The sequence below is a fragment of the Barbus barbus genome (assembly GCF_936440315.1).
Source record: "Barbus barbus genome assembly, chromosome: 9".
In the NCBI taxonomy this organism is placed as follows: domain Eukaryota; kingdom Metazoa; phylum Chordata; class Actinopteri; order Cypriniformes; family Cyprinidae; genus Barbus; species Barbus barbus.
Genome location: NC_136737.1, coordinates 12,996,799 through 13,023,550, shown reverse-complemented (window position 1 = coordinate 13,023,550; position 26,752 = coordinate 12,996,799). Strand labels below are relative to the sequence as shown.

Below are 26,752 nucleotides of genomic sequence, written 5' to 3'. Positions count from 1 at the left end.
GGCTTTTCCATCTGAAAGATGTAGTAGAAACTTTACATGGCCGCTCAATATGATGTTAACCTAGAGAAATGTGCGCTATTGAAGTGTTTATATGGAGAGTGGAAGCTGAATAGCACGCTCGCTTCAGGACAGGCGCCGGTGCGCTCACTTGCTCTTAAAATCTCCGTATAATTTTTTGTCATACAGATAAAAGTAGCCAAATACATTTTTCGAATCTGTAAAGACTCTACGTTTATTTGTGTGCACTCAGAATAACAACGAAATGTTGTGCTTTAAAGCAAACAGGATGCGCTTTAGGTCTCTGTGAACTTGAGCGAGAAACTTCGAAACTCCGTCTTTGAAAAATATATCTATAGAGAGTGAAATGTCTACTTTCACTACTTTAAAAAAAAAAATTCCAAATAGAAAACGTGTGTGTTAGCATGGATGATTTACATGAAATGTAATGTGTGCAACACTGTGCATAAGCTGGCTTTCAGGTCAATATAATAATAAAAAACTACATTTTGGGTTTTTATTCAACTAAGGTGGGCACGCTGTGATTTGTACTATATTTTTACTGTAACTGACAGATTTCGGCCAAAAAACAAACAAAAAAAAAAAACACGGGAGTGGGAGGGAATGGGAGTCATTCTTCCGGGAGTGGAACGGGACGGGATTTTCCCCCAGTTTTTTCGTGGGATTGGGACGGGATGAGATTTTTTTTGTGGGAGTGGGACGGGAGAGGTTTGAAAATCCACTCCCGTGTCACCCTCTATTCTCAATGACTCATTGATCACTGGAGGTGAAAATTATTAATGAATAGCAACTTAAATTTAATTAAAGTTACTACATGACTTCAGAGTCAAATAGTCCACTTTTGTGGTGTTTATTTGTCATTTGAAGCTTGACATCCCCAGTTCACATTCACTTTCATTATATTGAAAAGAGAGACACGGATGTTCTTCAAAAATGTACTTTTCGTGTTTCACTGAAAAAGGTTTCAGAATGACATGAGGGTGATTAAACTATCCATTTAACGTTTAAACATTTATCACAGCCGGAAAAAAATATAGCTGACCTCCTTGCAACTTCATTTTGAATTTAGACTGAAGCTTAGGCTGAAGAGAAAACCACTGCTCTGAGTCTAATGGATCCTGGTTCGCTGTGTCGTGGAGAAGCGTATGCTATTAAAGCCTAATCAAAGCAGTCAGTATCATTTCGTAGCAAGAGCAGTGGATGTTATTTAAAACACATGTAAATGTCATTCAAATTTCCTCATCAGCTTGGGAACATACTCCAGGTATCCTTTGCGGAGTCCATTTACCTCAGAGTACAAAACCATATTGTAATTTTCACGACAGACCGCAAGGTGTAGGATTGCGTCTCACAAAAGGAGACGAACAGCGCTGGCAGAAGCTCAGGAAGAGAATAGGAGAGTTAGGGAGGGCTGGGGTGCATAAACAGAGGAGGGGGAGTGATGGGATGGGTTTCTATACCTTACCTCATACAGCAGGCAGCCTAGCGACCAGATGTCAGATTTGAAGTTATATCCGTTTTCGTGTATTCGCTCCGGAGACATGTAATATGGGGTGCCCACTGGAACAGAAAAAAAAAAGGCAGATAGAGACAGAGAGAGAGAGAGAGTTAGGCTGTCTGGTTTGCTAGGCGAGGAGTTCATCCTTGGATGCTTCATTGACAAAGGTTTCAGACTGAGGAGTTTTAGATGACTAAAGAGAGGTTGCTAACAACAAACTCAGCGATGCATGTGTACAGTGTGGAGGGAAAAACATTTAAACCGTTTGTATACTGCTAGTGACAGTAGAGACATTTATTATGTTACAAACGATTTCTACTTTGACAAAAGTTCAAAAGAACAGCATTTATTTAAAGAACCCTGAAAAAAAGCATCATGTTTTCCCACAAAAATGTTAAGCTGTTTTTAACAATGACAATAATAGGCAGTGTGTCTTGAGCAGCAAGTCAGAGCATATTAGAATGATTTCTGAAGGATCATGTGACAATGAAGACTAAAGTAAACGGTTTTATCATCACTGGAATAAATTACATTTAAAAATCATTTTAAATAGAATGTAGTTATTTTAAATTGTTCTAAATATTATACAATGTTATTGTTTTGAACGGTAGTGTATATTGACAGTAAAGTATTTACTCAAACATCGAATGGAAAAATTAGGAATGGGCATCATTAGCAACCACATATACATATATATATACACACACATAATTGTTAATTGTTAGACAGGACTAGTTATTACACTCACTCATCCACGTGGAATTGAGAAATAAGTTTTGTTTGTAATAAATATGAGAAAACAATGTATCTATTTCCACACTGTGCGTGTGTTTATACACCAGTTTTTGGTAGCCAGTGTGTCTCCTGGGATCAAGTATCCTGTCATTTATGGATTGCTGCTACCCATTTATTTATTTTTTTTCATATTTATTACAAACAAAACTTATTTCTCAATTCCACGTGGATGAGTGAGTGTAATAACTAGTCCTGTCAAACAATTAATCGCATCCAAAATAAAAGTTTTTGTTTGCATAATGTGTGTACTGTGTATATTTATTATGTATATATAAATACAAACACATGCATGTATACATTTAAGAAACAAATTTATATTTCTATATTATATATATACACATACATATATATAATAAAAATATAAATATGTAAATATAAAAAAATATATATACTGTATGTGTGTGTATTTATATACACATAATAAATAAACAGTACATATACATATATTATGTAAACAAAAACTTTTATTTTGATGCGATTAATCGTTTGACAGCACTAGCAATAACTTATTCAATAAGAACTGCTTTGATTTGCATAGTCCCTTTGACTGATACATTAAAAACAAACCAGTACATATGGTTCTCGATTCCCATGATTTAATTGAAAACCCAGTTGAGAAACACAGAAACAAACACACTTCTGCTCAACGTACACCTATTGTACATCCTAAATCATTTAAACATTTTTCAAAAAAATTACGGTTCCATTTTTGAACATCTTACGCCAACAAACATTACATTTAAACTTATTTACCCTAATTATTTAAAAGACACTTAAAAAAATAACTACTGCTATAACAAAACAGAAATGATACTAAATACAAACACAATTTACTAGAGCAATGGTAATGAAACCTCACTCATTTGGGATGTATGATATAACCAGCTTGTTCTGAAAAAAACAAAAAAAACAACCTGTGTAATTTGGGAATAGCAGCGGTTTGACGTTCAGATTATGATTTGTAGAACCACTTTTACAGATGGAGCTGAATGTGAATGTTCATCAAGGCATGTAGGTGGGTGGTTTAGAGAGCTGGGGGGGGGGGGGGGGGGGGGTCAGACTACAAGTATGTGTATTGGAGAATGAAAATCTCAGTTTACATGTGAGCAGATTTCAAACCTTTCGTTCACTTCTCATTACAAGAGAACCTCAATGATTTACAACAGGAGCCATTCAACATGGCCAGAAATGAAACTTTAATCAATTCACTCATGTTTTTTTTTTTCCTCACTCCACTCTTTGACAGTCTTTGAAATTCGATAAAACCAAAACATCCACTGTACCAAAACCATCTTCGATGATTCTACCAGTTGTGCCACAGGAAAATTTAGGTCCTATCTGATGATTTCACACTGTAGCGCAGGCTAATGCTTGACGGCTAACCATAAACATATACTGGTTTGGTCTTGTTCTAAACATGCTTCCTAAATATCATTTCTGTAGTTTTATTTTGAAGTATAACTGCGGGCAGGATTGTCTGTTTGCTCGACCAATGGAAGAGAGCGGAAATGTTTGGGAAGCCGGCCAAATGTAAACAATGATTACGTGCCATGATGTTGCATATGCTGGAAGGCATTGAGAATCGCACTGTGACAGACGTGAGACTGAACAGAGCGTCAGGTCGCTTAGTCTGTGGCCCTGCAAAGAATTGTGGGTAATTGGCAGTGACTAATAGCCATCAGGCAGAAGAGCAGGACCCAAGAGGCCAGTCAAACTCCCTGCGCTGTACTCCCTGAAGCCGTGACAAGCTCCTTACTGCTCAGTGACTGTGGCCAACCAGCCAGGCAGCGTGAAAGACTGATGATAGAAAGACAGAGGGCTAAAAAAGAAAAAAAAAAATGAAAACATTCTGACAAATGCTCAGTTTACGAAAGTTTAGCCTTGGCACAAACAGCTCAGATCTGACAAAGCATTAAGAAGTCTCAGGTGGCAAGAACAAGAGCCAAAGCGAAACGTCTAGACACTGAACAGTGTCAGGATGGTTGGGCAGGTAGCAGGGCTGAGGTTGAAACACTTGCTGAGAAAAACACAAGCAAAGACGTGGCCCTTCCCTCCTACCGTCTCGCCCTATGATGCAATCAGTGTGTCAAACTAACCCACGTTAAACAAAGTCAAATAGAGCTGGCCTATGAGAAATTACAAATGGCATCAACGGAATCTTACCATTCAATATTATTGACTTCAATAGCCATCAGTGTATGGTTACATCCAGGGACGATCCGATATGAAAAAGCCATAGGTGTTAAAATAAATAAAGAATAAAAATGAATATTGATTTTGAAGTTTGCTAAATTTTACATTTAAAGGGATAGTTCACCCAAAATGAAAATTCTGCCATTAATTAATCACCCTCATGTCGTTCCAAACCCGTAAGATCTTCGTTCATATTTGGAACACAAATTAAGATATTTTTGATGAAATCCGAGAGCTTTCTGGCCCTGCATAGAGAGCAATGCAACGGACACATTCAAGGCCCAGAAAGGTAGTAAGGACATTGTTAAAATAGTCCATGTGACATCAGTGGTTGCGTTGCTGTCTACTGAAGGTCAGAAAGCTCTCAGATTTCATCAAAAATATCTAGTGTTCCGAAGCTAAAATGAAGGTCTTACAGGTTTGGAATGACATGAGGGTGAAATGGCAATTTTCATTTTTGGGTGAACTATCCATTTAACTGTTATTAATCAATGTATCCCAACTCTAATATTGTTTGATAACCAATAAGTTGCCAATTTATTGTGCATCTCTAAATATCTGTAAAAAAGCAAAACAAAAAAATTAGAAACACTCCACCCATCTGCCACTGGTCGCACATAAAGCCCCGCCTCCAAACTCATGCTATTAGTTGAGGCAGTGTTGTTATGTTGCAGGATTCTAAAACAAAGCAATGCTTTGAAAACATCAAAAAGTGTTGACACTTTTTGTGGGAATACAATTACAAATGGTCTACTTAAAGTTGACACTAGCTTCCGAAAAAAAAGTGATAATTTCCGAAAATCTTAAAACCGAAAGAAATAAAGGTGTAAAAAAAAAAATAAAAAAAATATAGAAACACTCTTTCATCACATACTTAACTTAAAAAAAGCACTGAAAAATCCCATCTCCTCTCAAGCTAATAGTTTCATAAAAGCCTAGCACTACTCAGCAGCACGTCAAATTAAGTGCGCATTACTTATTCATGAAAATAAATTGTAGATTGCATTGGGATTCATTCCATTATTATGAATTATGACATTACGACACATTCTTTCAAAAACGGGACAGATCTTTTTATGAACAAAAGAAGAGATTACTCAACGGTACGCTCAACGGTTAGACTCTCAACAGTACGCTAATCCACAAATATGCTTAATTACAAAACAAGAAGTGTAAACTGCGCAAAGTGAGGGATTAAAAGAAAAATCCGTTCGGTCCCGTTAACTCCTCAGACTTCTGAGTCAGAACGGCTCTCCTAGTCACCTCAAAACCCTTGGATGAGACGCTAGCACTTAATTAGCACCGCTCTTGGCGTTAATGGTAGAACTCGAAGGTTCAGGATTAACTCGCTTTTCCTTATTTTAATTGTTATTTCTGTTCCCGACTTTTTTGTTCCGATTTCCCCTCTCATTCAGCTCGCCACCCTGCTTAATTTAAAGGCTAGTAAGCCTCTGGCGGGAAACGTAAAGAAGAGCTATCTTTCCTTTCTTTCAGTCTTGCGCTTTTTGTTTGTATCTGTGGGCTGCGGAGCCACTCGGAGACAGAGTTAAAAGGCTAGGGCTCGGCTTCTTAAGAGAAAAATTGACAGCCGTGGAACAGCACTTCCCGGACCTCCATCCAATGCGCATCCCAGAGTTCTACCGTGGTGGTTTGTCTCATTACAGGCTGAACTGTCAACCCCCAAACCGTACCGAAGCAACCCTGCACCCTCCACCCCAAACCACCCCCATGCAGGGAGAGAAACGGAGAGGGGGAGCGACTGCGAGCGACTGCGAGGAGCGAGCGAGAATGGGAGCGGGAAGCTTTGGTCTGCCCGCCCTGAGGGAGACACAGATCGAAGGTCTCTTTGCCCATGGGTGAATTTAACCCGCCATGTAGACACTCATGAATTTCATACCCTGCTACGGCTCAACCTTCAGCCTTCGAATGGAGAGCCAGAGCCAACGGGACAGGTGACAGAGAACCGCAGGAGACTCTCTCTCGCATGTGTGCTGTACCTACCTGGGCATCTTTATGCTCGTTTGTACATTCCTACTGTCAATACTAAAACATCCCGAGAGAAGAATTCCAGGCGCTCGGATAAATAAATAAGTAGGTAGGGAGGTAGCTAGGTAGATAACTCTACAAAAGACAAGTGCAACTGCGGTGGTACGATTCGCCGATGCATTAGTAGTTATAAATCATGTTGGGGTCCTAAAAAAGCCTTGTTAGGGATCCCTAACATGGCAGTCTGTAAATGATACCGTGTGGCACCGGCCCCGAGAGCAGGTTGGAATGGATGATGTGGTCGTACAGATCCACCGGCTCCTCCGGTCCCCAGGTGACGCAGGCGCCATTAAGACATGATTAAGGACAGCCCTGATTAAGCCCTTGCAGAGATTGTAGCTCATCCTGAAAAGCTGGACTTCTGAATGAGGGAGCGGAGCGTCCTGTAGAGGGCGCTGTAAGTTCAGGTTTTCATGTGTTTCACAGTGTTGTTTGCAGTTGAGGTGAAGGCTAGACGCTTGCAATAAGACATGCTGTGAACTTGGTAATTTCTAGACACTTGCAAAACACTTTTTTTTAAATTTGTCGACATCATACTCATCAAGCACGGACATAAAAACATACTGTTATACTCCTACACATAGATGCGCATTTCACATACGCATACTGGATTTATATGCCATTTATTTTCTGTTTCATATTGTTCTTGAATACAAGACAGTAGTTATTATAATCTATTCCTGTGTGCTAATTGTGTTGTGTTTACAGTAACCTGTCAGCAACAGCATAATAATTGTAAATGCAGAAATAGAAGTCCGGAAATCGTAATTAGATCGAAATGACCACATTAATATTTAAAGTACATTTGCACACTTCATAAGGAAAATGTGAGGCAGTCAGATAGAGAGACATATATATATATATATATATATATTTTTTTTTTTTTTTTTTTTTGCTTACCTTGATAGTAAAATAACAAACAGAAAAAAAAACAAAAAAAACTATTAGCATATTTAAAAATATCAAGCAACTAATATCTAACATTTTAATTAAAATTAAAAAGTAGATGGGAAGTATAAAAATAAAAACTATTTCAAAATAGACCTTTTTCACATTTCCGGGTAAGCGGAACTTGTCATAGTTGGGTAAGCATCGAGAGCAGTGAATGGGAGAGTACCACAAATATATTTTTTCATTCCCATTTGCTCAAATAGCAAAAGAAAAACTCCACAATAGTGTTTTCATGATTTTCAAATCAAAAGAAAAAAAATTGAGAGAGACTGATATGCTATAAAGCAGAGGACAAGCTGTTAACAAATTTGTATACTCTTGAAATGAGATTTTAAACAACAGGTCATCTCGAATATAAGGCGTGTTAAAAGCAGCACCTCCTCGGGCAACTTCGCAAAAAGTTGCTCTGTCACCATAGGATGTCCTAGCCTAGCATCGTTAGGGATTCAAGATCCTGTCCTCCTCCAGACATATGTGCGGAGCGGGGTCGTGGGGTCAAGGCAACAGGAAAGGCCAACCGCCCAATGAAATGGATACAGCCACTGGCACGCTTTGCTTTCAACTGGCCCCAGGTGCCGTCGGAAAAGGCGCTTTTTTATAACAGACACATGGTTCTGCTCGCAGCCAGCCCTAATGAAACACATCCGGGCCCTACTGAGTACCGTTTCCGCAGCATTCAATACTCATTTTCTCGTTTTCCATGAAGGACAGAAAGAATCAGACAAGGAGGTGGGAGGGAGGAGTGCTTACCTAGAGAATGAGCTGCGGTTGTTTTGGAACTGAAGAAGCGTCCCAAGCCTAAATCGCCCAGTTTCACCACTCCAGTGGCTGTGATGAAGACGTTAGCGGGTTTAATGTCTGTGGAGGGAGTAAATGTGAGTTTTAGTGAAAATCAAACTGAATCTGCAACCTTTTTTTCAAATGTTCTGCAGAATGAATTTAAATATGGTAAAATGAAGGTTAATTGAGCTGGTACTAAGAGTACTATACTTTTATTAATAGCTGAAAGCATGATCAAATTGAAGCAAAATATTCAATAAACGACAACAATTTGGATTTTTCCTGGCAGTTGGGTGAGTAGATCTGATTTTATGTGACCTGACAACATTTTCAATGGCCCCAACAGAAGAAAAATAACCAAGTTTTCATTTTTAGATTTCCAAGAAATATGTATATTTAAATGTATATTTCCAAGAAATATGCTCATAACCAAATTACAGTTATTTTTTATGGATTACATGATTACACACACACTGTGGCAGTAAATCATTCTTAATTTATTGATTCTTCCTAATTCTTCATTCACATTTGCAAATGTACAGTTCATTGTAACTTAATGGCCACATTGACATGCAGGCCAACAAATATTTCTATTTTAATTGTTCAAGCATTTAAATGATTTTTATTTTACATTTGTATGATTTAATTAATTGTTAGCTTTATATCAACTCACAAACCCACAGCAGTTCTTACATTTAAGCAGAGTTGGGAAACCATGGTGTATTGTAATGTTTAATACATTTTATAATGCTAATATATAAAAAAGGAAAATGTTTTCCTTCTCTTTACTTTTTTATACCAATGTTACATTACATCTAAAACAAGTAACCTAGATTACGCTACTAACTACAAATTTCTTCATGTAATCTGTACTCAGACTATTTGTAAGTAATCTATCTTTTTTTTCCAACACATTCCTACTGATGCTTTAGGAAATCATGGCTATGTTAGCCAGGTAGAATACATTATCTTGTCCGAAAATCAGCATGTGCAAAAAAATTGCATGCACAAGATCAATAGTGGTAGAATTTTCAGTGGCAAAACAGTACTTTTTTGTAAACTCCTTGTTGTTGAGCTCTTAAAAAAAAAAAAAAAAAAAGAGGCAAATATACAACTTGACATGCATTCAAATTCTATGGAAACCTGCTAAACTTGTGTGATTGTGTGAGAACCTGTTGATCGGGTGGACCAGAATCACACACGTCAAACAGAAGCAGCATTTAATGCAGATGCAAAAATGGCCTGTATAAATGTTAGGAAAGGTTAACGGAAAGGTTACCATTAGCGAGGTATTACGCACCACTTTGGCTGGTCTCTTGAAAGTCATTTGAGCAAAGACATGACGGTTCTGGAAGCATGTGCTCGTGTTTGATGTCAGACACCTCTGGACATGAACTTTTCCAACAGTAACATATACATACAGGCCAGGCGGTTAAGAAGAACAAGATCTGAACTGACTGCCCCCAACAGTTTACAATCAACAAGGGAAATGATCTGAATGTAAACCCGTGGCCTGCTGTAACCTTTACCAGTACTGCTAATACACAGACTCACACAGGACTCATATGTTACAATACTTTCGACAAGAGTTACATGGGAACTGGGGAAGACTGTCTCGGGTCGCAATGGACAGTTGCGTCATCTTGCTTGTTTTCAAATGGCAAGAGGATGATGCAATGCACTCTGTAGTGTGTCTGGTCAAGCTTGTGCATAGCAAAGACTTTAGAGTCTCATCTCAGAGCTGATGAGAAGCAGATGAGAAGTGGAACATGCAATACAGCACAAGGATGATGCAGTGTGTGTGGGGAGGGGGGGTCAATGATGTCAAGATTTGGGATAGGTCAAGATGGCTGATTAGTCATCCAACAGTTGACAATTTAATTAGCTGGTTACCAAAAAACATTTTTTTTTCCACAGTTGCACAGTTGTTTTTGTACGCAAGGAGGCATATTATGTAAATGCACCTTTAAGAAATCTGTCCGATTAGTTAATTAAATAAAACTTCCGATTAGTCAAGATTATCTTAAGATAACCCATCAACTAGTCAATTTTGAAAAAGGCAGTTTTCCTCATCAACAAACACATGGAAATATTTACATTTCAAAATCTATCAACTTTTTAGCGACTTAGTCCACCTTTATGAACAAAATTTTTATTCTAAATTCTACTTCCCGAAATACATGGTAAATGTTATTTATCCATCTATTAACTGTCTTCTGTCAGACTTTCAACTGCATTTACCAGTGTTTTCTATTTTTCCCGGTAAAATTTAAAATCATTTTAATAGGAATTTACAAGATTAGTAATTTTGCATGATGGTGAGGATTTCACCACACAAATTTCGAAACGAGTTCAAGTTGGTAACGTGTATTGTGTGCTTTATACATAGCTACACTAATACAATGGAAAAATCAACCTTTTGGTGTAGAAAATTTTAAAGGAAGGATTCACCGAAAAATTTAAATTTGCTGAAAATTTACTCACCCTCAGCCCATTAAAGATGTAGATGAGTTTATTTCTTCATTGCAAGAGATTTGGAGAAATTTAGCATTACATCATTTGCTCACCAAATGGATCCTCTACAGTGAATGGGTGCCGTCAGAATGAGAGTCCAAACAGCTGATAAAAACACCAAAATAATCCACAAAAATCTGCGCGATTTGAGAAGTGAAAAGCTGCATGTTTGTAAGAAATAAATCCATCATTTAGATGTTCTTAAACCATTGCTTTCGGCTAAAATATAAAAGAAATCTATTCATAATATTGCTTTCTCCAGTGAAAAAGTCATTTTGTCTTGATCAGGAGAGAAATATGCACAGATCAAGCACCGTTTACTAGTGAAAACAGTCCAAATGGTTCTAAACCAGTATGTCGGTGGACTTTGATGTGAGAGGACAACGTGGATTTTTTCATTGGGGGAAGCATTTCAATGGATTACAGACATATATTTTGATTTGTATTTTTGGCCAGAAGTGACCGTTTAAAATTAAAACACCTTAATTATGGATTTGTTTCTTACAAACATGCAGCTTTTTGCTTCACTAAAGGTTAAATGATGAACTTAAGTTGTGTGGATTACTTGTGAATTAGCGTTTTGTTTTTATCAGCTGTTTAGACTCTCATTCAGACGGCACCCATTCACTGCAGAGGATCCATGTAATCTTATATTTCTCTAAATATGTTCCAATGAAGAAAGAAACTCCTCCTATAGGTGACATATTTCTTTAAGGGTCAGTGAGTGTGAGAAAAAAATGGACAGAAAAATGTTTTAATATGTAATAGAAGTGTAGAATATTAAAAGTCTGTTTCTACATGTACATGTCACAATACGTGTGTGTGTGTGTGTGTGTGTACCTCTGTGCATGACGCGGCGGGAGTGCATGTGCTCCAGTGCACTACACAGCTGAACAAAGTACTTCCATACTGTCTTCTCAGGAATCAGCCGTCTTTGTTTCTTGAAATGCTGCAGGCAATAAACAAATAAATAAATAAACATGCTGTGATGGCAGCCCAGACTTTTCATAGACGCATGCAATCTTCGTTAACCCGTAACATTAATGTTTTATTCTAAATGTTTAGCAGTCAAACTGCTCAACCTGCTGAATGACTATTAGAGGCACACAGTTTTTAAGATTTAAGAAGTCTTAAGATATACATTTTCGCAAAAGCCCAGCATGAACCCCTGCAGCTCTAAAAAGAGCACAACAGAATGACCATGAATGTGAAGGGCTCTGGGTTTGACTATAATCTGATGCAGGCTCTAAATTGAAACCCCTCAATAAACTTTCCTTCCCTTTTCATTTGAAGCAACTGCAATGGAAAACATCTGAAGTTTGTGAGTACAGCAGGAGCCTCATGGGGAAAAACATTTGGGGAGACTTTCAAGATGCACACATGCTTAGGAGGATTACAGCATACAAGCACTGAGAAACGTCTCCGTGAATCAGACAGAATACACTTAGATTATGCCAACAAGATCTTTACATTACGGATATGCGAGTATTTTAACATTAGTTACTGGCTGATATTTGTGATTTTATCAGTTGATACTGAATATTAATTAGCCAAAAACGAATGTTAAACATCATAGTTTACATTCAAACCTTTATTAGGTGTTACTCCGAAAGAAATGGTAAACATGTTATTAATCCATTTATCTAGTTTTATGCAAATCCATTATCAGAACAGTTCCCTAATGAATCAATTGTTGAAAAGTTTTATTTTTGCCTTTTATTGTGTGAGAGAGAGAGAGAGAGAGAGAGAGAGAGAGAGAGAGAGAGAGAGAGAGAGAGAGAGAGAGAGAGAGAGAGAGAGAGAGAGAGAGAGAGAGAGAGAGAGAGAGAGAGAGAGAGAGAGAGGGAGGATCGGGAAAGGTCCTTGAGTCTGGATTCGAACTCGGGACGCCCACAAGGCTATCGGTGCCGACACAAATCAACAATTTGTGAACCAATGCTAATTCACAGTATCAACTCAAACAATTCGCTCACGAATCAGATGCAATATCCAATGTAATGTTTTTAGTTTTTTGTAATTGCACAATTGTTTTCCATGACCACTGTAAAAGTAACAGATAAAGATTTTACAAAGGAATCACCTTGACTCCAACTCTTTTGTGTTAACTTATTGTGAACGCAGTGGGATTTGTCTTAAAACACATATTTGTACTGACCAATCATCTCTTGACATGAATATCATTTAATCTCTTAAACACAAATTTCAAGTGCGTTTGGTATTACAATTTGAGATCAAAGCGCACCATTTGTTTTAATCAAACAGATGTTTTCGTATTGTTGACAATTCTGGACGCTACTTCATAAAACCAACATCTATTATTCTCCTAAAATGCCGAGTGTGATACAGCATCAAATTATCCTTTTCAAAATTCTACAGTGATTCAGAGCTTTTAGCACCGTGTTGTCCAGAGCGGTCACTTTAGAGGTCTGCGAGTGCACGACCTCGCTTCAAAGCAGAAACTAATATGACGTTACGCTATTAATTAAGACAGAATGAAGCTTGCCTAGCCAAAACGACTGCGTAATTATGACCTTTTCACATCCAGTCTCAATAATTATGAAGTAAAGCTTCTTGTCGAGGCAGTTAAAAGGGGTCGCGAATTGATTAACAAAACAAAACAGGTTATTTTAGCGCGACGTAATACTTCATTATGCGAACACTCACTCAGGCCGTTTTGAGCCTCGTCCTCACCCATACCTCTTCACAGAACGGCAGCAAGCGTGTGGTCTCGAGCACAGAAAACCTTGGCCCAGATCCAAACAAAGCCGGTGGATCTATTCTTCCCCTGCCTTTCTATTTGCATATCAGAGGGCTGTTTGATGTCAATGAGGGAGAGCGGCAGCCCCCTCTGTGCCTTTAAAAAGCAAACACGGCACATGCAATATTCTGTAAGTGCATGCAAATGAAGGGGCCATTTGATTTCATTTGAATTCCGAGATGGACAGAGAGAATTGGGGAGGGGGCTGACTCAAAAAAAAATAAAAAAAAATTAAAAAGACGTAAAATTTATGCACTCGGAGCTTCTGTTTTACATATGGCTCAATGTTCGCTCGTACAATGCTGAGGGGATTAGCTGCTGTATACATCTTTGGAGTGACATTGTTTAATAAAAAAATAAACTAATTAAAGCGCTGCAGAGCAGAAGGACAGAGAAATCCAGCGGCGCGGTGGAGCAGACCGAAGTTGGGATATTTGTGCAAGCGTGCGTTATGATGCACTTGTCGAAAGCGTCGTCATACTAATCCATCCTGTTCCTCATTTATCCTTCTGCAAACGCTTTGTTTGCGCTGGGAATGATTTATGAGGGTGGAGATTTGGCGGTGAGGGGTTTTACATGCAGACCATTAAATGTGGAGCATCATTTGCAGGGGTTGTCAGGAGGAAACAGGATGGCTGAGCGAATCGAACGTGCATGATTCTAATAAACAATACGATTGTTGTAGCCAAACCAAAGCGTATCCTAAAAACGTGATCGGGATGTAGATCATTTTACCTTCGTTCGGACATCTAGCTTTCGGTACGGTGGGAATCCTCTGAGGGAGGAAAAAGGAAACTGCTGACAAATCGGCATGTGTCCTTACCTTTATCATTTGTGAGAGGTCTCCGGCGTCTGCGAGTTCCAGTACTATATTTAGCTCGTTCTCTTCAATGAATGACGCATGGTATTTAATTACGTTGGGGTGGTTCAATTGCTGTGGAGAAGAGGGAAAGAGGGAAAAGGCAGAATGTCAGTGACTGTTTAAATATTAACAAGACTGTGGGTCAGGAAAGCCTGCAAATAAGACGGAAGCAGAAACCAAAGCAGAAGCTTGTATGAAGGTAAACATGACATTATCGTCTAGTGTTTGAGGTACTCTGGTCTCTTCAAAATCAAACGACTTGAATGGAACACATTCATGACAACTGTGGTTATATCAGAAATGACAGAAAAATAATGGTTGTCAAATAATGCACATATATAGTGTTTATGTTTGGTAAAAAATGAAATAAAAAAAATTAAATAAAAAAATGTAAATAAATGAAATAAGTCAGATAATCTCCTCCAGTCCAGTTGTGTGCGTGTGTGTATCTATCTATCTATCTATCTATCTATCTATCTATATATCTATATATATATATATGTGTGTGTGTGTGTGTGTGTGTGTGTGTGTGTGTGTGTGTGTGTGTGAGAGAGAGTGTGTGTGTGTGTGTGTGTGAGAGTGTAAATATTCACAAATATTTGAGTTAGCTAAAGCTCTGAGCATTTGCTAAATGGTCTTCTGGGTAGTCCAAAGTCAGAAAGCCCACCCTGGCATCCCTGCATAAGGCATTTAGCACAAACAGTGCAAGATGAAGTTGAATACTAAAGGGCAATGGGTTTGTTTACATCCCTTAAATATGAGCAATAGCAAAAGTGATGCTTGTCTTAGCAAACACCCCTAATAAACAGAAGAAAACAAACACAGTGAATTTTCTAGCTGATGTTAACATTGTAGGCCAGGCAGCAGCAGTGCATGGCAGCATGGCACGATCTCCCCAGCCCTTCAGCTTTTCGTTGTTTCCTGTTGGTTGGTCAATGAGTCGCGATCGCTTCTTGCACTGAAGTCGACTGGAGGGGTGGGGTGGGGGGGGTCGCAAAATAAAAGAAAACAAGAGTATCAATGAGAAGCGAGACAGGCAAAAACCCTCACGAGCGGGAGGGTGTTGGGCCCCCGCTACGCGCTGTGACACAGCAGAGGGGGTTATTAAAGAAATGTTCATGCCCCGCGCTGATATAGGGGAGGACATGCATGCCTCTGTTGCCATCCTGTGACTTTCGTTAGATGTATTTTTGGATCACACAGCTGCAGCGAGTGCAGCCGGCGGTGTCATCCCCATTCTTGCTTCCCCTTAGCTGGCACATCCAATGTGGCGGACATGAAACATGGCATGATGTTGACTTTAATCACGTTAAACACTGTAATTTCACTCTTGTTTTCCATTGGGAATAATATTAAGCACACCCTCTGTTTACGACGAGGCCGATTACAGTGACAATTATATTATGAGAAGCCATGTGGGTCCTGCGAGCGATTTTGCAATCTCGTTGCTTCCTCTTGAGTCTCGAAATGTTAATATAGTTCGAATGGATTGCAATAGTAGAGGAGGAATTTGCGATTTCTGTTGGGAGCAAAACATTTCCGCATAACAGCGTAATTATGTTTACGAAGGAAAACGGGAGGGGTTTCTAAGTGACCGTAAAACAAATAGACAGATATGTCGGGGAGGGGCGGCTCTCGCTCATTATTTTGATTTGCGACTCTTTTGTATTTTTCTCCAGCTTTGTCCACTGAGGTAGAAGACACGAGTCTGTGTTCCACGCAATCGGCTTGTTAGCGGCTTGAGGTGAGCTGGTTATAACGACTGAATTCATTAGCGCTGGAGTAGAAATGATTGTGTAAAGGAGATAAAAAGGGGCGAGTGAGAGACATGAAGAGGAGGAGCCAGCGTTGCGGCAGCCTCTGACCCCGGTGCATTCGGATGGCAAAGTGTCGTTAAGGAGCATGACGGTGACCTCCGTCACCCCGCCAGCAACGTGACCCCTTCACCCGCCACGTCCACTTCCTCCCGTGGGAGTTGAAGGTATCTCAGGGGGCTTGAAAGTGCTACCTTGCGTCTTTCTACTTTATGTTCTCATAAAGAGTCTGGAGGTCGGCGGGTCACTGTACTGTCGGTTTCTACAAAAATCATTCAAAAATCTATGATATTCCAGCATGTAGGCAAAGACGAATCCTTTTTGAAGCTCATTTGAAGTCACAACTTTGTCACATGGCCGAAATTGGTCAACTTTGTCGCAGGAGATCACTGTAAGCCTGAACAGCCCTTTTGTCAGATTATTAGTGTATATACAAAAGAACAAGAATATGAAAAAGTAGCAGGGTGAAAAAGGCTTTTATCTTGTCTCAAAGATGATGCCTACAGACGGAGATGGAACGCGAACTGGCTCTGCAATGGACACAATCGAGCTGAAGCAATTAACATGACAACACAGATAGAAGTGTGCATTTGCGTGTGTGTTCAAGGAAGGCTTATCCGACAACCGATACAAAGACAGAGAGCAGAGAGAGAATTCAGACACCTCAGATCAGCTAGACGTCAGCTCTTATTGGAGTTGTCATTAACTTTCGTTAGTGCTTGTGCAACTGCAAGTCATAGCCTGTTTAAGCTTTGATGAACTCCAAACGATTAAAAAAAAAAAGGAAGAAAAATGGAAGTGCTAAATTTCCTTTATGTTGCAGTGTTACCTTCATCCTTAACATACATAAATGAATAAATAAATTAATACATAAATACAAACAGAGTTGAGTAAATAGTAACAAATAAATAAATTAAATATTTTTTACAAATATAAATCAATGTAGTAATAATAATAATAGTAATAAATATTAAATATGCATAAAACTATTGTGTGTGTGTGTGTGTGTGTATGTATGTATATGCATGCATACATATACCTGTATATACATATACATGTGTGTGTGTGTGTGTGTGTGTGTGTGTGTGTGTGTGTGTGTGTGTGTGTATGTATGTATGTGTATATACACACGAGAAATATATTTTCACTTAATAATTTAAGAAAACAAAAGAAAAACTATGCAACAAGTAGCAAATGCAGAGTTTCGGTTCACTTATGTGCTGCGCGAAAGTAAACCAGAGGGCAGAAATCGGCATCCTATTTTTTAGGCTTATTTTACAAAAGCGCAAAGATTTGTTTTTATTGTGAATGTATACAAATAAAAGCAAACCTTTTACAATTCCGATTATCTTCATGACTAAAAGGAGTATTTGCTTCAACTGTTAGAAGGAAAAAAAAAAAAAAAAAAAAAAAATCAAGTGATTGCACCAGCGCCGCATGCGCGCACATAGTTAAGCATTCTACCTTGACAATGCAGCCTGTTCATTTTCATTATAAAAAAACAATCAAATATATGGAAAAAACACACTGCTTGGTTTAAATAAGGCCTAGCCTATGTAGTAAAATTTGTGCCGTTATGCGTTATCACCATACCGCCGTGAAGTTATGCAAAACATTTTGTTTTACGTGGATATTGGAACGCGAGTGAAGTAGGCCTTCATAAAAGGTAAATAACAGGCTATTTTGGCATTCAAATACATCGCGAATACGGAAACATTTGATTTTGTGTCGAACGAGAGACCCAACATTGGTTTCAGTTTCATTTTTGCCTATATGAATGTGTTTTGGTTTGTCGTTTATAGTCTATAGCTATTACATTTTTAATTCTCTTACTTTTCTAAATAGCCTACTGTTAATTGAAAAGATTTGTTGCGGAGTGAGGGGAACTAAAATAGCCTAGCTATGTTTATAGTGTTTATTATAATGTTTGTAATTCACGTTGGCCTATTTCTGATTGAAATAATAAAATGCGACTTATGTTTCTCTCTCTAAAAACCTTGTTTTTTTTTTCTTTATGTGCGTAACTGTGTGTGTGTGTGTGTGTGTGTGCGCACGCGTGTGTGTGTGTATATATAAAGTGGTGTGAAAAAGTGTTGGCCCCCTTCCGGATTTTTTATTTTATTGCATGTTGGTCACACTTTAATGTTTCAGATCATCAAACAAATTTAAATATTAACCAAAGATAACACAAGTAAACACAACATGCAGTTTTTAAATGAAGGTTTTTTTTTTTATGAAGGGAAAACAAAATACAAACACACATGGCCCTGTGTGAAAAAGTGTTTTCACACAGGGCCATGACCTCATCCAAGAGGTCACAAAAGACCCCACAACAACATCTAAAGAACTGCAGGCCTCACTTGCCTCAGTTAAGGTCAGTGTTCATGACTCCACCATAAGAAAGAGACTGGGCAAAAATGGCCTGCATGGCAGAGTTTCAAGACAAAAACCGCTGCTGAGCAAAAAGAACATGAAGGCTCGTCTCAGTTTTGCCAGAAAACATTTTGATGATCCCCAAGACTTTTGGGAAAATACTCTGTGGACTGACGAGACAAAAGTTGAACTTTTTGGAAGGTGTGTGTCCCATTACATCTGGTGTAAAAGTAACACAGCATTTCAGAAAAAGAACATCATACCAACAGTAAAATATGGTGGTTTATGCTTGAAAACCCTCCAATGTGGCTGAATTACAACAATTCTGCCAAGATGAGTGGGCCAAAATTCCTCCACAGCGCTGTAACAGACTCATTGCAAGTTATCGCAAACGCTTGATTGCAGTTGTTGCAATGCTAAGGGTGGCCCAACCAGTTATTAGGTTTAGGGGGCAAGCACTTTTTCACACAGGGCCATGTGGGTTTGGATTTTATTTTCCCTTCATAATAAAAAACTTCATTCAAAAACGGCATGTTGTGTTTACTTGTTATCTTTGATTAATATTGAAATTTGTTTGATGATCTGAAACATTAAAGTGTGACAATCATTAAAAAAAAAATCAGAAAGGGAGCCAACACTTTCACACCACTGTGTGTGTGTGTGTGTGTGTGTGCGCGCGTGCGTGTGTGTGTGTGTGTGTGTGTGTATGTATGTATTTATTTATTATTATTATTTAAATATCACACAAAAGCATACAGCCATCTATCATATTTATGGCTTCGTGGCCAATTAAAATGCTGGCAAGGCATGTATTGTAAATAAATATTTAAAACTGCTGGTCTGAAATGCTTATTGTCGAAAAAATGTATTTTGTGGCACCGCATAGAGGAAAAAAACAAGAGTCAATCTTGGCCTGAAGGAACGACACAAAGAGGACCGTGTTCTGCACTTGCCTAGAGAGAGAGAGAGAGAGAGATAGAAAGAGCTGAAGGTCTAATCCAGATCAATTGTTTTCTGTTTCTGAATCTCTCTCTCTCTCTCTGCGTTTCTCTGGTATCGGGTCTCGGCAGAGGCACCTTTAGAGATCCTAATAGCGGCACATGGTGTCTGTCTCTCTTTTCTCTGGTTTCTTACCTTCAGGAGATCTATTTCTTTGATGCAATCTTGCCGAGCTTTGGCATCCATCAAGTCGAATATCTATCAAAAGATCAAAAGGGAGAGAGAAAGAGGAAGGAGAAAGCGAGTTATGGCATAAAGACAGAAAAAGAAAAAGCAAGTAAAAAATATGTTACTGGTACAGGGTGGTAGAGCAAGGAGGGGGTACGTCACACTGAAACCCAGGACCCCCAATCTCCTGCCCCACCACATCTACACCCCTCCTGCCTCAAGCATCCCTATTTTCCCAGATTCACCTGTGTTAATGGGTCAGGCGAACTGTGCAAGAAAACAGGGTTCATTTTTAGTTCTTCCAATTTTATGTAGGCCTAATGTTTCTCCAAAATACTCCAATAGTACAAAAATCTAAATCTATTTAATTACATTAAATAATTTATATTTAAATTTATTAAGTTGACTTAATTTATTTGCTAATAAAAATGTGTTTATCTTTCAATTTATTTATTAATTATTAATAAATTACTGTTAAATGACTTATAGTGATACAAGCTTGTTTTGATTTATTTATTTGTATTCATTTATTAACATTTTAATTTATTACTAATTATTTACATCTTTATTTATATTAATGCATGCATTTAGTTACTGAATTAATTTATTTGCATTATCTTTTTTTATATATTAAAAATTATGATTTATATACATTTTAATTTACTTGTATTAATGTTTATTTATTTATTACCTAAATATAATTAAATTAATATTTAATTACTTAAATATAAAAAGATTCATGTCCTCATTCGTAACAGCACAATTTATTTTTGCTATAACCGTCTGACTTTACATTATGTTCTACTTGCTGTAAAACAAGTTTGTTTGTGCCGTTTTAGAATATCAAAAGCTGATTATGCCGACAGTATGTTAGACGTATCTGTTAAAACACGGTTTTGATCATGTCTGTCCTGATTATAATAAAGCACAGTGTAAACAGCACACAGAAAATCTCAAGGCAAAAGTCTAAAAATCAGACTAAAACGTTCAAATCTAAAGCAAGTGAAACTAGTCTAAATATTACATTCTTCCTTCATGCAATCAGGGTTGCACACAATTTGCATGAGAAAACATTGAATATAATAATTACCGTAATCACCAAAGGTGGAAATGTTGCCCATGGTGGACATCCAACCTGACAGCTTTGAACCATGTACAAAATCCGATGTATTAAAGTTGATTTGCATTGCAATATGTATGAAGCTCTAAATCTTGAATTTTCAAGTCAACAAGTGGCATGAATGAACTGCATTATGGGATATATATTCACTGAGTCAAGATTGTTACTACCTGTCATTTTTAATGGCACATACAAAAATGCCAATTGTTTCTGGGCTCATCATTAGTGTTAATAAAGTCAGTGGTGGCGACAGAGTCGACCGCTGTTGTGTGCGCTTGGAAAGCAGAAGCGATAGTATCCGAGCACCGCTCTTTTAATCTTGAGCTTGCCAATTATTTCTTCCAGCACGTCTGCTTTGCACATCCGGAGGAAACTGTGGAGCTTTTTTATGTGCTGGCTGTGTCTGTGAATATGCTTTATGGCAGGAAAAGAAACCGATTCAATCGTGATTATCAGCGTAAGAGCCAATCAGATGCCTGTTTCTGTTCAAACTAAATTTGCACAAATGTATTGATGGCTGTGTTTATAAAAAGAGGGTTTTGCTGCTTTCCAATCAGCCAACCCAGTAATGTTTTATCTTATAATAATGTTTTTGCTATGTGAAATGCATGACTCAATGTTCCAAAACATAAACAAATAAATTAATTAATAACTTCATTAAAATTCCGAATTTGATTAGCCACTGACTTTAAACTCAATTTTCCAGTACTGTTTTATCTTATAATAATATTTTTGTTATGTGAAATTCATTATTCAATGCTCCAAAATAAATAAATAAATTCCAGATTTGTTTAGCCACTGACTTTGGATTAAAGTCATATAAAAAGTGTTTACAATTTCCTTCATCTGTGTAATAATGTTTGCAGCAGAACAAACGTTATTAATCAAGACACAAAATACAACAAGCTTCCATCCAAACATGAATCTCTTAAAGTGGCTTTTGGACGGTTCAGATATACGCTTCAGCATTTAATAAAAAAACAAATATTCATTTATTTTATTAATTACACAGACTTAAAATTGTTAATAGCAACTGAATATTTACAATATATTCACCTACAATAACTTTAATTAAAAATGTTTACATAAAATAAAATAAAACACATCGCCAAAAACAGCAAGAAATATTGTAAAATGTTCAAAAATAAATGTATATATATATTTTGGCTAAACATGCATAATATATTTAGCTATAATGACAATTATTTTAGTTTCACTAAAATACTATATATATATATATATATATATATATATATATATATATATATATATATATATATATATATATATATATATATATATATATATATATATGGGGTGTGCGATATAACGATTTTTGATCGTGGACGATAAAAATGTCTCCACGATCTGCTTTTGAAGAAATATCGTAGTATTGGGCTACAGCGCACATTCTATCAGTTACAGTTCTGGCGCTGCCGTATCAATATACTGTACAACGCCACATACATTCATATCAGTGTTAACTCAGCGGCGGAGTAACTCTCACGGGACACTGCACATATTCACAATCACAAAAGTACATTATTTACATGACTTTAAAAGCCTTGCTGGTTAAACGTTTCACGCACTGGCCTGACGTGCACTTTTTCTGAGCCTGTACACCTGAAGCGCATGCACACTAAAAAGCATGTCTAATAGGTCTGGGACGATACATCGATTCTGGATCGATTCTGAGATTTTCAGAATGCATCGCGAGTCCTCATAAATCGATTCTGAGCCTAGATTTTAACAGCAGATGGCGCTTTAATCTAGTTTTATCCGCACACTCAAATGCTCATGAAGAAGAGCACTGAAGAGCGCTTGTGCGTTCGGCTGACAAACGGGATATATCGCCCACCGAAGTGCTCAAAATAGTTGTTTGGACCCCTAGACCCTTTGAAGCTCTCACTCCGGAGGGTAAACACTTTGAAGGGGTTAGGGCATAGGGATGAGCCCTTTCGAATGAAACGCAGGGTCAGTCTGTAATTTCACCTCGGCTCAGAATGCTTTTATGACGTAAAATTAATATATAAACAGCCCACTGTGAATACCCTTGTAATTCACTTAAACATTTTCTAATTTTATGAATGATTATTTTAGGTTCAAGTGAGTGTAAGGATTTGGAAACAAGCAGAGTGTGGCTGTTTCTAAAGCATGCAGCGCCATCTGCTGTTCAAAACTAAGCTCAGACTTGATTCCAGAGTAGAGGTCTGCAAGCCCGTCGGGATCCGACGGGGCCTGACATGCTGAGTCTATTCGGGCCGGGTTCGGGTCATTTTTTTTTTTTTTTTTTACAGATCGGGCTCGGGTCGGACTCTGGCTCATTTAGCTTCTCTCCTTTAATTATGCGCAGAGCACACATGGCGACTGTATGAAATACTGATTATACGTATTATAAATATTACACAATCGCCTGCGCAATACACAACGCATATTCGCACGCATTAGCATACCGAGCATGGGGGAGAATTTGGAGCGTGGTTACTAATAAAAGTCCCCAATGCTTCGGGAAAAGCTGCATTTTGGATTATCCATGCATTTGATGATGATCCTGACTCACCGTCTCCTCATGGATGTGCCTTCAGAGTTTTTCAGAAGCGCTCAAAACCGAAACTGCTTTTTTCCTCTTTATTTAATGTCTTTATTGCATGCTTTGTTGATATTTTGAGTGCACACAAACAAAAGTAGGCCCTTTACAGTTCCGAACAATGAAGCCTATTACTCTTACCTTTATGAGCAAAAATAACAGCGTATTTGAAATGTTTCCAATGCAAGTGATCACTCTGGCGCGTCCATTTCCTGTAAAGCGCGCTTCAGCTTCCACTCTCCGCACAAACGACTGGATATGCATCAGTGCACATTAACCTAGGTTAAGCCTTTAAACTAACATTGTGGAGCTGTTTTATAACTATAGATTTAATTTTAGACAAGTCGTGATAATTTGAGAATGCTAAATATATCAAACATAGGCTATGATTAACTCACTGTCTGCCGCTGGGTCCTTACTTTAAAAAACAAAAAAACGTACATTTAACAAATAAAAATAAATGCTCCAAACGTTTTTCTAAATTAACTTAATAAAGTAACGAAATACAATCACTTTGCCATTTCATACAAAACTGAAGTATTTTAACAGCTGAAACCGTATAAGCTGTTTTGGGAGAAGGGGAAAAAAAAAGACGGGCTCGGGTCGGACTCGGACCGGTAATTCTGATAAGCTGTCGGACACGGGCCGGGCTAGGGCCTATATTTTAGGCCCGTGCAGGGCTCTATTCCAGAGGAATCGCGATGCATTCGGAAAATCTCAGAATCATTTTGCAATTCGAGATGCATCGATGTATTGTCCCAGCCCTAATGTCTAATAGCGCCTGATTACTCAACTAAGTTATCTTTTGCGCTAATACTGTCAAAGCACACAAGGTTTACATATAGACTGGTTGGTTATGTCTAAAATGAAAGTAAACAGTTGAGAGAAAAATGGATGCGTGCCTGTTAGATGCGCGCAGGTCATAAAGGGACCTGCTGCCCACTGTCATTAAAGGGGTAGTTCACCCTAAAATTTCATTTCTGTCATTATTTACTCACTCACATGTTGTCCCAAACCTGTATTAATTTATTTCTTGTGTGGAACACAAAAGAGGATATTTTAAAGAACGTGGGTAACCAAACAGTTGCTTGTACACATTGACTTTGATGGCAGGAAAAAAATACTATGGAAGTCACTGTGGACTAGAGCCCTGCGCGGGACTGTTTTTTTCATCCCGCTCCCGCCCGCGCCCGCCGAATTTCTGACCATTACCGCCCGCTCCCGCAACGTGTGTGTTACACTCCCGCCCGCTCCCGCAATATTTATGTCCACTCCCGCCCGCACCCGCAAAACTCTGAGAATTTATTCCCGCACGATAATAGAGATGCATTGATTGTGTGTCTTCTCCCGTCCCGCGGGGGGAAAAAAACGTATTGTATTGCTATTATTAAAGAGATTCATGTTTGTTTCTTTCCCTGACCTGCATGTATTCTGACGCACTGGTAGGGAAGATGAATATAGCCTGGGCTATCGGGGACATCTAAAACGCTTAGGCTACCGCGCGTTTCTTTAGACTTCAAGTACTTTGATTTTGTTGACAATGACATCATGTCGCTAGGCTACCTCCCGATCCCGCAGTGTTTTTTTTTAGCCGCCCATTCCCGCCCGCAGCAAAGTTCAAACCGCCCGCTCCCGCGAGATTTGCGTTGGGTCCCGCGGGACCCGGCGGGTCCCAATCCCAATGCAGCCCTCTACTGTGGACCAGCAACTGTTTGGTTTTCCACAAATAGGAATCAATCTATATAGTGTTTTAATTTTATATTTGTTCATTCAGTTTCTTGAATGCTCCTGCTAAATATGCTTATTGTACCTGAAAATAAAGCACTGCTTGTTTTACTTGTATATTATGTGTATTTGTAATGTGTATCTTTGTTCTTATTTTTAATAACAAAGATAGAATAATGACAAGGATTTTTATCTTCACCCACTTAGGCCTAAATATCCACCATTCTCCATGACCTGTTTTCAAATGGAGCGGCATTTAATACATGGAGCCGTAGATCACTGACAAGCTACACAATATCGCTTTCATTATCGTAGATGAATTGCCATCGATAATGAATGCGATATTGCACATAAAAACGCAATATTTAAAAAAAAAAAAAAAAAGAAAAGATTTTTTTAAATGTCTATATAGTTTTTATTCATTTTTATTTTAGTTGCTGTGACAAGTAGCAGAAAAAAAATAGTTATATATATATATAGTTATATATATATATATATATATATATATATATATATATATATATAGTTATATATATATATATATATATATATATATATATATATATATATATATATATATATATATATATATATATATATATATATATATATATATATATATATATATACACACACACACACACACACACACACACATATATACACACACTTTATTTTTATTTCAGGTAAATAAATGTTTACACCAGAATTTATTGACATAACATTCACTAAAAATATAAATTGCAGAGATACGAAAATATACTTATTTCACAAATAAATAAAAGTTCTTACCTGCACTTTTTTCAAAGCTACCGGTGTATGGTCCAGCATGTATGTAGCTCGATAAACCTCACTGAACTGTCCCCTTCCGATCTTCTTAATAATGTGAAAATTGGCTAAATTGTTATAACCCACATCCTGTTGGATTTTCTGAAAATTAAGAACAAAAGAACATTTCAAGAAAGCGAAATGCACATCACACAGCTTTCGTTCCATGCTTTTCCATTCGCCTTAAACTTAAAAAGAATAAATAAAATCAAAATAAACCTGTCCCCACAGATCGGCCATTGCCAGCCAAACTCCACGATTGTTTTTGTTTATATGCCAAGAGAAGGAAGAAAACTCTGGAGGGCATATGGGATAGGTGTCATTAGGGCGATATGTCAGGGCAAGAGAGTGTGGGAACGAATCAACATTAACAATACACTTTGAATCCAAAGCACAATATGAAACTTTGCAGTATACTGTCTGGACAAATCAGGCAAGTGGTGACATCCCTACTTCTGAAGTGACTTATGCTGGACCAGTTAGTGACAAACCGCCCCGAGTGCTCTTCCCAAGAATCCGTGCAGCGCCTTGACACTTGCGCTCTAAAATTAAAAATCTAAACAAAACCCGGAATTAGCCCCTCGGAGATGGTGTGAGCAAATAAATGAATTAATTAACACTTTGACCTTTAGAGGCTTTTCGAGTGTAAACTTTAATCCCGCAAACGTTCTGGCAACTGGAGGTGACAGATAGTGGAACGCAATGTCATGTTGTGGAGAACTA

At 38.0% G+C, this 26,752-nt stretch overlaps 1 protein-coding gene across 1 annotated transcript in view; it reads right to left on the bottom strand.

The window, feature by feature from the left end:
• Positions 1-26,752, bottom strand: part of LOC306874727 (serine/threonine-protein kinase Nek7-like) — a 69,133-nt gene that overhangs the window by 16,258 nt on the left and 26,123 nt on the right. Inside the window, exons 3-8 of the mRNA XM_079424945.1 lie at positions 25,994-26,131; positions 19,737-19,799; positions 14,377-14,487; positions 11,636-11,744; positions 8,252-8,359; positions 1,484-1,578 (exon numbers count right to left, since the gene is read on the bottom strand). Coding sequence (XP_079281071.1) covers positions 1,484-1,578; positions 8,252-8,359; positions 11,636-11,744; positions 14,377-14,487; positions 19,737-19,799; positions 25,994-26,131 — 624 coding nt within the window. The remainder of the gene's footprint in view (positions 1-1,483; positions 1,579-8,251; positions 8,360-11,635; positions 11,745-14,376; positions 14,488-19,736; positions 19,800-25,993; positions 26,132-26,752) is intronic.